The following is a 14,617-nucleotide window of genomic DNA, read 5'->3' on the forward strand; positions in this document are numbered from 1 at the left end:
TATTGCAATCATCCATCGCCACTTTGTGCGTTGGAATTTACAGCTTCACTTTATCGTGGTTTTGCCGAGATGTTATGTTGCTAACTGCTAGCTTTATTTACAAGCACTGCAGTAGAGTGAATGACTATCATTAATTATTCATAATAACATATAGTTCAAGGCAAATTGAGCCAGTTGTCTATTTGAGATGTGGTAATGGTAATGGTAATGGTAATGGTTTTATTTCATTTGAACATGCATCAGATTACAATTGAGTGCATCCCATAATCAGTTCACAGTTCCACATGTCCAAAAGGAGTAGGAAGAAGCAAAGCTTATTAAATCCTACCCCTCCATCTGGTACTTTTACAATCAGTAACTGTTACATTTGTTCACTTCCTGCTTTCCTAATATATGTAGTTAGTTTTTTTTTTAAATTTACATTTGTTTAATTTTGGATTTTGTATTTTTTTATATACAATTTATAAATAAATAATTAAATTTTCATTTATTTTTTTATATTTTATTTACATTTGTTCACTTCCTGCTTTCCATAATACAGTTTAAGTATTTTTTTTTTAATAATGTACCTCGTACCAAAGTACGAGGTGATACGAAGTGTGTATCAAACTGGTAGCCTTTGCATTAACTCTGGGTTTCAAAAAGAAAAAAATGAAATACCGTATTTTCCGGACTATAAGTCGCTCTGGAGTATAAGTCGCACAAGGCCAAAAATGCATCATTAGGTAGAAAAAAAAAACATACATAAGTCGCACTGGAGTATAAGTCGCATTTTTTGCGGGTAATTTATTTTACAAACTACTTGACCAAAACAGACATTACAGCATCTTGGAAGGCAAGTTCTAACAATAAAAGAATAGAGAACAGACATAGTGCAACATGGTGATTAATAATGATTAATTAATTTGAAAACTGTGATCTGAAATGTTTTATAAAAATGAAAAAATGAAAAAATGAAAAAATGAAAAAATGAAAAAATGAAAAAATGAAAAAATGAAAAAATGAAAAAATGAAAAAATGAAAAAATGAAAAAATGAAAAAATGAAAAAATGAAAAAATGAAAAAAATCAATTTTTTTTTAAACAAAGAAAACTGTGATCTGATTTAAAATTGCAATCATTAGCCCTAATCAATAGCCCTACTAATGAATAAATCATGCTGTTTGGTGGTTAATTATTAGTCCCAAAATATGCATATTTAAGTAGATTTAGCCATAAGTAGATTTTAAGTAGATTAAGTAGATTTTAGCCAAAATTAACGTACATTTTTTTTAACAACACAAATCCGCTCATTTTCATGACCACGAATGTGGAATTACAGTGGTGACAGGATCGGCTGTATACTTTTTATATTTCCCAAATTTAATATTTCCCAATGACAACTGAATCCACTGACCAAACTTTCCATTTGTGACTTATATTATAAAAAAAAGAAAAACCGAATATAACGAGCCCAAGCACCCACTTGACTCAAATCCTGCTTGCGTCACTGAAAGCCACAGCAGGGACGCATCTTTTTTTTTTTTTTCTACCCCTATGAACTCAGAAGTGAAAACATCTGAAGGATATTCAAGGCGAGTACAGTACGTACTTTTGCAGAATAATTGCTCAAGAATATCAACCAAGAATATAATCAGAATCCCCCTTAGGGGCAGAACACAATAAATGGGCCACTGGCACATAAAGTGTCCTCTGCAAATACAGTATATAAAAATACATGAGGGAGCCTGAGCCACTAAGAAAAGCAACCACTGTGGGTTGCATTCTACCAGGCGGAAATAAGACATGATGTCCAAATGATGTCCCACACACTGTCCCACTTAGCATCCGTCACAAAGCAAGTGTGCAACAATTCAGCACACAGATCCATTAGCATGTCTCCGATCTAATCCCAAATATGAAGGGGAACGCTGTGAGCAGCAGCTCTTATGGTTTATTAGTGCCCACGACAACATGGGAATTAATCCACGCACACACACACACACACACAATGAGCACATCTGTCCTGTGAGAGTCACAGAGTGGGACACTGCCAGCTGGCTTTGTTTCAACATTTCACCTCTAGGGATTGGCTCTAGCACAGGCCAAATATGGAAAAGACACAACGACGCAGCCCCACACACACACACACACATGCGCACACGCACACTAAAGTGTACAATCACATCACAGCAAATGCACTATCCTTATGTGGTCACAAGAAAGCCTGTGCTTAAGTCAAAGAGATATCAGCAACACATCTATGGTCGCCATGGCGACGACTGGCATTTTGCATGTGGGAGAATGTGGCGAGTGGGCGCAAGTCTTGAATTTGAGGAATATCCCTCACTCAGAGAGACCTCAAAAAGTCGGATTACAGTCGGTTAATCAACGGATCATCCGGAGGACGCACTGCCGGTGACACCGACGGAGGGCGGGTGGAAGTGGGCAAGAGTGACAAAGAGCGAGGGTCACACAAACGATCTTTCGATCAAACGTCTTATTTGTTGTCGTCTCCCACAATAAACACTTGATGACGCAATACGCAATTTGATGAAAAGTCACCCACATCCTAATCCGTCTATCGGAAGGATAATTCATAATGGAAGAGAACATACTAACTCCCTATTTCTAAAATCGCAATTACTTAAACTTGCTGATGTAGTTAATAATGTAATAAGTAAATAATGCATAAGGCTAAAATAACTAATTACCTAAAAAAATTAATTAAAAAATAATTGAAAATAATTAAAAATAATTTTAAAATAATTGTTAAATTATTTAAAAATAATTTAAAAATAAAACAATTAAAAACAACTTAAACTGTATTAGGAAAGCAGGAAGTGAACAAATGTAACAGTTACTGATTGTAAAAGTACCAGATGGAGGGGTAGGATTTAATAAGGAATAAAGTCATATAAAATCATTTTTGAAGATTTATGAAAAAGCTGAATATTTAAATAAAACAGCAAAAATTGTCCAAAAAACAGCAAAATAAGTTCATATATTAATATGACTTTTCACCTATATTCCTTGAATTTATGGGATGTCATAATGATAATGATAATGTCATTTTTGTGTCATAGTGTTAAAATATTAAAAGTCACACATTTTTAAATTATGTTGGGGAATAGTTATATGATTGTGGGAATAAAATCATATAAAATAATTTTTGAAGATTTATGAAAAAGCTGAATATTTAAAAAAAAAACAAACAAACAACCAAACTACGTATATTAGGAAAGCAGGAAGTGAACAAATGTAACAGTTACTGATTGTAAAAGTACCAGATGGAGGGGTAGGATTTAATAAGCTTTGCTTCTTCCTACTCCTTTTGGACATGTGGAACTGGGAACTGATTATGGGATGCACTCAATTGTAATCTGATGCATGTTCAAATGAAATAAAACCATTACCATTACCATTACCATTACCATTACCATTACAGTGATGATTTTTAAATATATTTTGAAGTGTCTTTCAATGCCAAACCTCTGTAGTCATGATATCGTATTTACAGTGAGGCCTCGGCCATTCTCGTTGCCACACAAAGCCTGTCGTCTGTTGTGTTCTTTCTATTCTATTGTCTATTCTATCATTGTGTTGCTTACCAAGTGCACCAGTATGCGCTCCCCAGTAGGGTGGATGGCCAGGGCGTCATCGTAGAGAATTTTAGCTTCATCCATGTGACCCCGAAGCTCAGCTAGGCGGCCCCTCTGTAGCAACACCGAGTGAGAGTTGGGATAGAGAGAGCCGGCCTCGGCGATGCAAAACTGGGCTTCCTTCAGTCGGCCATCTTCCATGAACAGCTCTCCTGCAGCAGTCGATCAAAATGTTCAAGTCAAACTTTAAAAAGTCTAAAATCTACGGTCAACTTTGTCGTGCAAATACATCCCCTGCCCTTGAATGCCATTTGAACACAACTTGAGGTTATTAGTAAATTAATCTGAAGCTTGTTGTTGCGATTAATCGAGTAATCGGTTAGGCACTAGACCTAAACTTTTTCCACTGAGGGCCACATGCTGTTTATATTTTTTGTATTTATTATTTTTATATTTATAACCCTAAGTTATATATTTCAAGGAATATAGGTGAAAAGGCATATTAATATATGATTATTAATATTATTTTATATGATTTTATTCCCACAATAATATAACTATTCCCCAACATAATTTAAAAATGTATGACTTTTAATATTTTAACTCTATGACACAAAAATTACATTATTTTCCCATATAATTATTTTCATATTTATATTTTTATATAGTTATATTTTCAAGCAATATAGGTGAAAAGGCATATTAATATATTAACTTATTTTGCTGTTTTTTGGGACAATTTTTGCTGTTTTTTTAAATATTCAGCTTTTTAATAAATCTTCAAAAATTATTTTATATGATTTTATTCGCACAATAATATAACTATTCCCCAACATAATTTAAAAATATATGACTTAATATTTTAACTCTATGACACAAAAATTACATTATTTTCCCATATAATTATTTTCATATTTATATTTTTATATAGTTATATTTTCAAGAAATATAAGTGAAAAGGGATATTAATATATTAACTTATTTTGCTGTTTTTTTTGACAATTTTTGCTGTTTTTTTTTAAATATTCAGCTTTTTCATAAATCTTCAAAAATTATTTTATATGATTTTATTCGCACAATAATATAACTATTCCCCATTTTCTCTTAATATGTTGGCGTTATTCTCTGAAGATGTCAACTCACAATCATACGACAAAAGGATGTCAACTTTTTTTCTTGTAAATTTTCATTGACCTCCATACTGTAGTTTCATCTTGGCGAAATATGAATGCGGTCGGTGATGACCCGTGTGTGACGTTTGGATTGATGTCTGCCTCTCATAAAGTCTCCAGTGTTTTTCTCCCTTAGTGGCCAGGAAGTTAGATTGTGACAGGAAGTGACCGATGGGAGTAGGAATGCTGGGAAGGAACTCGGTCTGGTCCCATTACACAAGGGACACACATGAGAAATAAGAGCTAATAAGAAATGAGCTGATTATAATGTACGCATGTTTTTCCTCATGTATTGAAAATGTTTCCCGCTGACCTGAAAGTGTTCACACTTTACAAATACTTTATGAATTTCCTTAAGTAATCAAGCCTTTTTTTTTAAATGATGTTTAAATGCTGTCATACCAGCTTGCAGCCAGATCCGTTCCAGGGTTGTCCAGATGTACGGAGGTCCTTGGCGATGCGTGGAACTAATGTCCGACACTTCTGAGAGTGCTGCATCCAGGCGAGATGCAGCAACCGATGACGGACTCTTTGAACCTGATTGTGGAAAGTGATATTAAAAATGAACGTTTCAAACAATAAGAATTATTATCAAGTCAATACAAGTTCCTGTACTTTCCGGAAACAAAGTCACCTCGGTCAAAAAATTCACCAAGAAAATTAAAAAAAAAGATAAGTCACGCTGAACTACATCCCATTTATCAGGATGTTTACCGTATTTTCCGGACTATAAGTCGCACTTTTTTTCATAGGCGACTTATACTCCACAGCGACTTATAAATGAAAAAACTGTTTATGTTACATAAACAGCAATGGATATATAATATATACAATATATAATAATAATAATAATAATAATAATATAATAAAAAATAAAAAAATTAAAAATATTTTATTTTAATATAATAAATAATAATAATATAATATAATATATTATATTTTATTATATTATATTTTATTATAATGAAATAATAAAATAAAATATAATATAATATATTATATTTTATTATATTATATTTTATTATAATGAAATAATAAAATAAAATATAATAAAATATAATAAAATATAATAAAATATAATATAATATAATATAATACAATATAATATATTATATATTTTAATAAAATATAATATAATATAATATATTTCAATAAAATAAAATAATGTAAAATAATACAAAACAAAACCAAAAACAATCAAACAACCTGTTTGATTATATGTTGCGGGATGAGTGAAACTATGAAAAAAAAATCGGGTTTATGACCCCAGAATGGAAAGAACATTGGACCGACTACCATCATGAGTTTTTACCTGATCTACATCCGCCAGTCTAGCAATATTCCAAATAATTGAGGTTCTTGGTTTGATATTGATGGTACCTAGCTGGTTAGGAGTGTCTTTAACTGACTGACGTCTGTAAATGTACAAATACTTGAACCAGGTGAAAAAGCACACCGGTGGAAGTGTCTTGGAAGTCAGGCAGAGTGAGGTGGATGGATGTCTTGGTGACTCCGGGGCTGGCATTGGGCCTCTCCACCGCTGGCACGCTACTCGTGTCATCGGTCTCGCTGAAACACACACGGACCCACAGACATTAGCTCCTGATCATAAAATCAGCTCAACAATCACATACGTTCATATTTTCATTCCATTGGTTTGCATAGGGCTGCACGGCGGACGAGTGGTTAGCGCACAGACCTCACAGCTAGGAGACCCGAGTTCAATTCCACCCTCGGCCATCTCTGTGTGGAGTTTGCATGTTCTCCCCGTGCATGCGTGGGTTTTCTCCGGGTACTCCGGTTTCCTCCCACATTCCAAAAACATGCTAGGTTAATTGGCCACTCCAAATTGTCCATAGGTATGAATGTGAGTGTGAATGGTTGTTTGTCTATATGTGCCCTGTGATTGGCTGGCTGGCCACCAGTCCAGGGTGTACCCCGCCTCTCGCCCGAACTCAACTGGGATAGGCTCCAGCATACCCGTGGACCCTAGTATGTTCAGGATGATTCAGTTTCTTCCTCAATAATCTTTGTACATTTTTGTTATTGTAATATTATGACTGTATTCCCGTAATAAAACTTTTTTATTAAAACTTATTTTTTACATTACAACTTAATTAACATGAAAACATTTTCTTGAATATTTCAACTCTGTTCGACTAAGATTACATTATTTTTCGTTATAATATTATCGTGCCTTTTTTTGTTGGAACAAAACCTTTTTCTCTTCATATTTTGGCTTTATTCTCATCATTTTTTCCACATTTCTACAACTTACATTTTTGTCAATTTTATGACTTTTAAATCATGAATATTTTTGACTTGTTATATATGATTATATGTTATATATTATATTATATTATATATATTTTGACCCTTGTGAGGACAAGCGGTAGAAAATGAATGAATTTGTATTTTCCAATTGCTCATTTCCTCAATTTTTCCTGTTAGTTTTATGTTTCCTGTTAGTTTTATGGTTTAATTGTACTTTTACAAAATGTAGAGGGACAAAAAAAGCTAACTCACAAGCTACAAATGGTGCCAGCGCCACCAAAAACATGCTAGGTTAATTGACAAATCCAATTAACTGTCCACGGTTGTTTGTCTACATGTGCCCTGTGATTGGCTGGCCACCAGTCCAGGGTGTACCCCGCCTCTCGCCCGACGACTGCTGGGATAGGCTCCAGCACCCCCTGCGACCCTCGTGAGGATAAGCCATAGAAAATGAATGAATGTTTAGCATAATAAAAGTATTTTTTCCTCATTTGCAGATTTTTTTGCAACAGTGAAAACAATGTGCACACTCACGTTGAGTGACTGACATCATAGCGGCTTTGCCAGCATTGCAGCATTTCTTCACAGGTCTGTAAGGCGACGCCTGGGCCGAACAGAACCTCTTCAAGCTTCACCTTTGTGAACAGCAAACTGAAAAAGAAACAAAAACACAACAATCTTAGATAATATCTAACTATTCTAAGATTGGTTTATGCTTCTGTGTCACCATGCTGTCCCCGAGCAAGTCATCAAAAAGCGAAGGACGCTGTTATCCGAGGAGTCTGGAACCCCTGGATGTGTTCCAAAACGCCCTCTGAGCGAGTCATGTATGCACAGGAAACTAAAAGCATGCACTAAAAGCCGATAAATTAAAGCCCTTACATTCCATATCTTATGTTACATTTTTTTTCCCTGGAAGTCCAAGTCATGTGACCCCGTAAGGCTGCGTGGATCCCAGAGCTGATGTCGGATGTTGGTACTGGTACTTTTGCAATCAGTAACTGTTACATTTGTTCACTTCCTGCTTTCCTTATCTAGTTTATTTTTGATTTTTTTTAAACTTTATTTTATTATTAATTATTTTTTAATTTTTAACAGTTTTGTCATGTACCAAAGTTTTTTTTGTTTTTTTAACTTTTTTTTAATTTTTTAATTTTGTAATTTTCATTTTTAATTTTATATTATTAATTATTATGAATTGTTATCAATTATTATCAATTACTAATAATTATTAATAATTATTAGTAATTATTATTAATCACTAATTATTATTAAATCAATAATTATTAATAATTATTATTATAATGAATTATAATTATAATAATTAAAAAAATTGTGACCTGAAAGTGAAGTGACTGGAGTTGTCAATTCATTTCCTCACATTTATGCTGTAAATTTATATCTGAATGTACTTTCATGTATGCTTATTGTTAGCTATTAGCATGGTCCTCTCTTACAGTACCGCTCACTGTCCATTGTACCTGATATACAGAACCGTAGTTTCATGTGGAATTACTGTAAACACAGCTGAAAAATATCTGGCAAAGCATCCAAAAATTGAACACACCAGTTATGTTCTTTAAGAGTAGCTGGGGGGGGTTAAGTGCCAAAAAGTATCAGCGTCTGAGGTCCGAGGCACATATGGATCAATGTATATGTGTGTGTGTGCGTGTGTGTGGTTAAGTGATGTGGGAGCCACAGACGTAACGCTAGTGTGTGTGTGTGTGTGTGTGTGTGTGTGTGTGTAATTGCCAGAGGGCATCTGAGAGGAAGCACTCCGTCACGGGCATTACTAAGAAGTGTGAGGAGAAAGAAGACTGTGGTCTCCTCCGTGCCGTCCACCGCTCCTTCCTGTTGATTGGTCCTCCAATTATCAGATGCCAGAGAACAGACGAGGCGTGTGCGGGAGGCCGAGGCTCAATAGCCGAGTGAGAAGAGCTCGTGTCAGGGGAGAAAACTCTGTGTGAAATGCGTCTTATTACCAACTCATGGGTCAGCGGACCACTGGGGGAGGTGTGTGTGTGTTTGAGCGCTGGGGGCGAGGGAGGGGGGGAAATAGAAGGCTTGAAAGCGCGAGTGCGTGGGAGGATAGGGCTTACGTTTTCAGACGCGCGGATGACAAGCGGTGCGGAGCAGCGCCGTGTGAAGGGTACACCTGCTGTGCGTCTCCAGGCTCCCTATTACCGCTGTGGCAAAACGTTTAGAGGCATTTTGATGGTGTAAACCCATCCTTGTGTTGAAATGTGATGTGGTGAGTGGCTGTGGATCATGTGGACGGACTCTCTGTGGACTAAATAGAGGGTGTTGACTGTCATATTAAACTCGCACATTACAGATGACATTCAAAGTATGGATTTAAATATGCTCTGTAGGGACTACCACACACGCGCGCACGAGTGCTGCAGAAATTTGCAGTGGGCAAAATGCTAAAAAAGTCATGTAAAAAAAGTAATTCACATAGAAATCCATCAGTATCAATGTCCAGATTCCATGGAAATACATAGCACTTACTACTATGTACTACTTTTACTACTCCCACATATTGAAAGTTGAGCGGTTAGCACGCATGCCTCACAACAAGGAAACCCGAGTTCAATTCCACCCTCGGCCATCTCTGTGTGGAGTTTGCATGTTCTCCCCGTGCATGCGTGGGTTTTCTCCGGGTACTCCGGTTTCCTCCCACATTCCAAAAACATGCTAGGTTAATTAGCGACTCCAAATTGTCCATAGGTATGAATGTGAGTGTGAATGGTTGTTTGTCTATATGTGCCCTGTGATTGGCTGGCCACCAGTCCAGGGTGTACCCCGCCTCTCGCTCGAAGACAGCTGGGATAGGCTCCTGCACCCTCCGCAACCCTTGTGAGGATAAGTGGTAGAAAATGAATAAATTAATATTTGAAAAAGGTGGGCTGCACGGTGGAGGAGTGGTTAGCGTGCATGCCTCACAGCTAGGAGACCCGAGATCAATTCCATCCTCAGCCATCTCTGTCGACCAGTCCAGGGTGTAACCCACCTCTTGCCCGAAGACAGCTGGGATAGGCTCCAGCACCCTCCGCAACCCTTGTGAGGATAAGTGGTAGAAAATGAATGAATATTTTAAATATGGGCTGCACGGTGGGCGAGTGGTTAGCATGCATGTCTCACAGCTAGGAGACCAGAGTTCAATTCCCTAAATTCCCCCAGCACCCCTACTACAGAGCCACCCCAAACCTCATCATCTGAAACCTTTGCATCGTTTAACACAGAAATCCAACATTCTAACAACATTTATAGGTCTGGAGTTCAAGTGGACTGGAGTTCAATTCCACCCTCGGCTATCTCTGGCGACCAGTCCAGGGTCTAACCCGCCTCTTGCTCGAAGACAGCTGGGATAGGCTCCAGCACCCTCCGCAACCCTTGTGAGGATAAGCGGTAGAAAATGAGTAAATGAATGAATATTTAAAATAGGTTAGTGAGTGGTTAGCGTGCATGTCTCACAGTTAGGAGACCCGAGTTCAATTCCCCCAGCACCCCTACTTCCAATGTACTACTCACATTATTGAGACTGATTGCTTTACTCTACGTCTATGACTGTACTTTGAATTTACACACACCATCATTTTCATTTATATAAATCCAAAGTGTTGAAAGTCATCCAAGGATACGGCTCGTTATTTAACCATCATTCAAAGCCAGCGTTTGCCTCAGAGCCGCGGCACAAAAGGTAGATTTCAACATGAAATAGTGCACATCCGATCACAACTGTCATTTTCAGCCTCTTGGGATCGAGCCCAGCGTGTGGAGAGGCGCGGTGTTGGCGAGTCGACGGCAGCTAGCAGCAGCAGCGTTGCTGTGTAAAAGCTCGGCGGCGGATGGAGGCTAGGAGGGATGAGTGCCAGCATCAACTCCATTTTATAAAAAAAAAAGTATTACTCATTCTAACACTCCCACAGATCAAACTTGGTTTTCTGCAGACACGTGCAGGTACACACACACACACACACACACACACATGTGCAAAACATGCAAAGAGATTACTCATGCTTGTGTAGATATGCTTTGTGAAAAGAGCACACACGTTTATGTAGCTACACAAACACACACACACACACACACACACACACTAGCTCATGCTGCAACCTCCTGTTCGATGAATGCGGAATCAAAGGCAGGGATTAATCATTCTCTTTAGAACAAACTGAGATCACAAGCATGACACACACACACACACACACACACACACAACCTTTCACCTCTCCATCTCATGCAGAAGCCCCTCACACGTTAAAAATCATACCCACGTGTCGCATTATTTGAATTCCAGGAGAGGATAATTAATAGTTCATCAATGAATCAAACGCAAAGAAGGCAAGCATTAGACAAGAACAACAGTCAATATGGCGGACGGACGCCGACGTGAGAGCGATGCAGGAAGAAGAAATTCGGTTTGCCACAGCAAGTTGACAATTCGGTCGGGTAGAAAGAGGCAATAGCTAACAAGGATCATACACATGCATGCACACGCACACACACACAAAGACGGATGTGCAAGGTTAAGAAGTTAGACGCAAGTACGTCAACCCTTTTGGCGCGTGCACACAACATCAGAAACGTCCTCTCACCAACACGGTGCAAAAACTGCAACATGCCCCTCAAACATACAAAATACATAATATAAACATACAAACATAATATGAAGAGCTTGCAACCAAAAGGCGCTAAGTTGCATGTTTTTCATGAGTTTAATAGACCTCTGTCATGTGTATCCAAATCACATATTTTGGTCTTGAAATCATTTTAAAAAATATGAAAAAAAGTGATATGAAATTTATGCTTTCAACCAAAAGGCGCTATTTCCATTTCAGATTTCAACCAAAAGGAGCTAAATCCCTTTCTTTATTCTGATTGGCCCAAGTTTCCCATCTATTGATAATCTGACCAATCAGAGAGAAGAATACAATTGGCACTGCACATACAGAAAGCCAGTATCAGTGCGCATCCTGTTTTGTTTGTGTACATGAAGTACACGTATGATAGTTACAGTATGTTATGCAATTCAGGAGAACACAAATTGTGTTTTTACAGTATTCTGTAACATGGAAGTTTTTTTTACGCCATAAAAGGCATGTCTCTACCTTGATACCTCCAACTTTCATGAGAAACATTATTTTACTTGTACTAAAAAAACATACAATGTAAAGAGTTTGGAATGAGATGATTTTTGTCACTGTCACCTTCATGGTGCAGTCAAATATGAGCACTGCTTTTAATGAATTTTTTATTAATTTAATTAATAATAATTATTTTATATTGTATGTTGAGAATGGCGTCTGTGTTGTAATTATTTTATTAGCATAGCACATTAAAGCACCTTATATTCTTTTACAACAATGCCATTGAAGTTAAAAGGTGACTTCAAATTTATTTCAGCCAAAAGGCGCTAAATCCAAAAAAAACATAATTAAAAAAAAAAAAAATACATGGTGTGTGCAGGATTTTTATAGCATGCATTTTTATGACCTATATTGATAGCTCTTTCATTTGCAATATAGACTTGATGACCAAACAGATTGATATGTGCGTAGTTAAAAATCATTGATTTTCTCGAAATCAGTCAAAATGGATTTAGCGCCTTTTGGTTGCAAGCTCTTCATATATAGGATCATATAATGCACTGAGACTAAGCTATGGGTCAACATTCAAATTTCGGGGCACTATCACCATTTTTCAAGCATAATAAATCATGTTTGTGGTTGATTACAGCCCATCAGTCCCAAAAAAATGCCATTTTTTGTAAATTTTACAGTGGTATAAAAAAAAATGTGGTACCCATGGTAATTTTCAATATTTTCCTTTATAAATCACTGCAACCATTTGAATACATTAATTCATTCATTCATTTTCTACCGCTTATCCTAGAATTTAACAAGAAAACAATTAACTTAACATCGGCAGTAATTTTACAAGAATAAAGTCAAAATATTAAGAGAAAAAAGTCGTAATATTATGAGGGAAAAATAACAGTTTAATAGCATAAAGTCAAAATATTCATGTAATGTTCATGATTTCATTCATTTTCTACCGCTTTTTCCTCACGAGGGTCGCGGGGGTGCTGGAGCCTATCCCAGCTGTCTTCGGGCGAGAGGCGCGGTACACCCTGGACTGGTGGCCAGCCAATCCCAGGGCACATATAGACAAACAACCATTCACACTCACATTCATACCTATGGACAATTTGGAGTCGCTAATTAACCTAGCATGTTTTTGGAATGTGGGAGGAAACCGGAGTACCCGGAGAAAACCCACGCATGCACGGGGAGAACATGCAAACTCCACACAGAGATGGCCGATGGTGGAATTGAACTTGCGTCTCCTAGCTGTGAGGCCTGCGCGCTAACCACTCGATTACCATGCAGCCCACCTTTTTCAAATATTCATTTTCTACCGCTTATCCTCAGGCGGGTTACAGCGTGGACTGGTCGCCAGACATGGTCGAGGATGGAATTGAACTCGGGTCTCCTCGCGTGTGAGGCATGCACGCTAACCACTCGTCCACCGTGCAGCCCACCTTTGTCAAATATTCATTCATTTATTCATGTTCTACCGCTTATCCTCACAACTCCACACAGAGATGGCGAGGGTGGGCCATTTGAATACATTTAACACTAATTGTTGGAACACTACTTTTGTTCGCTAAGCTAATTGACCCTTGACCTTCATACACAAGTGAAGCCAATCATGAGAAAGGGTATCTAAGGTCGCATCTTCTCTGAATCAGAGTAGCAACATGGTAGCCTCAAAACAACTGTCAAATGACCTGAATGCAAAGATTGTTCGACATCATGGTGAAGGGGAAGGATACAAAAAGCTAGCTCAGAGATTTCAGCTGTCAGGTTCCACTCTGTGGAACATAGCGATGAAACAGAAGAGCACAGACTAAGTTCTAGTTAAGGCCCAGAGTGGCAGGCCAAGAAAAATCTCGAGAAAAAATGGTGAGAAGAGTCAAAGTCAACCCACGGACCAGCTCCAAAGACCTACAACATGACCTCAGTGCAGATGGCGTCACTGTGCATCGTTCGACTACTACGTTCGAGTACTACACAAAAGGATTTATTGCAAATCTGCGGTGAGACTTAAAGCATCAAACCTGACTCAACTGGAGATGTCCGCCATATGATGTAGTATTTCACCGAAACGGCCTGCACACCGCCATTGGAGCATTGTAAAACACTTCTTACGTGAAGCAGTAAAACATAACGTGGTGAAAATATACTCAGTCCAGCAGGAGTTGACTTCCTTTACCGGTGTGTATCGCCATTTCAACATGTTTACGAGCCACGACGCAGCCGCTAGGGAAATACGCAGACGTTCCTTCTCCATTCTACATTATCCGTGTTTAACATTAAACTCCGCTTTTATTCACCAATTCTGTGATTCTGTCTATGATTTTGTTATGCTACGTTCACACCGACGCCGAATCGATGGCGAACTAAATCAGCGAGCAAAGCGTAACAAAGCTTAATGAAAGCGTAAAGATCGTAATACAGCGTAAGAAAGGTTTGAGGTAATTCGGGACATTCGGCCAGAGCGCCAAAATTTTTTAAACTGTTTA

The 14,617-nt window shown here is 37.7% G+C and overlaps 1 protein-coding gene across 7 annotated transcripts in view; it reads right to left on the reverse strand.

The window, feature by feature from the left end:
* The window catches only part of ttc7a (tetratricopeptide repeat domain 7A), a 43,013-nt gene that overhangs the window by 6,039 nt on the left and 22,357 nt on the right, over window positions 1–14,617 (reverse strand). For all 7 annotated transcript variants that reach the window (XM_058064001.1, XM_058064002.1, XM_058064008.1 and 4 more), the window contains 4 exons: window positions 7,561–7,677; window positions 6,209–6,321; window positions 5,155–5,289; window positions 3,590–3,792 (listed from right to left, as the gene is read on the reverse strand). In XM_058064001.1, the coding sequence (XP_057919984.1) occupies window positions 3,590–3,792; window positions 5,155–5,289; window positions 6,209–6,321; window positions 7,561–7,677 (568 nt within the window). The remainder of the gene's footprint in view (window positions 1–3,589; window positions 3,793–5,154; window positions 5,290–6,208; window positions 6,322–7,560; window positions 7,678–14,617) is intronic.

Source organism: Doryrhamphus excisus, chromosome 2 (genome assembly GCF_030265055.1).
Source record: "Doryrhamphus excisus isolate RoL2022-K1 chromosome 2, RoL_Dexc_1.0, whole genome shotgun sequence".
In the NCBI taxonomy this organism is placed as follows: Eukaryota; Metazoa; Chordata; class Actinopteri; order Syngnathiformes; family Syngnathidae; genus Doryrhamphus; species Doryrhamphus excisus.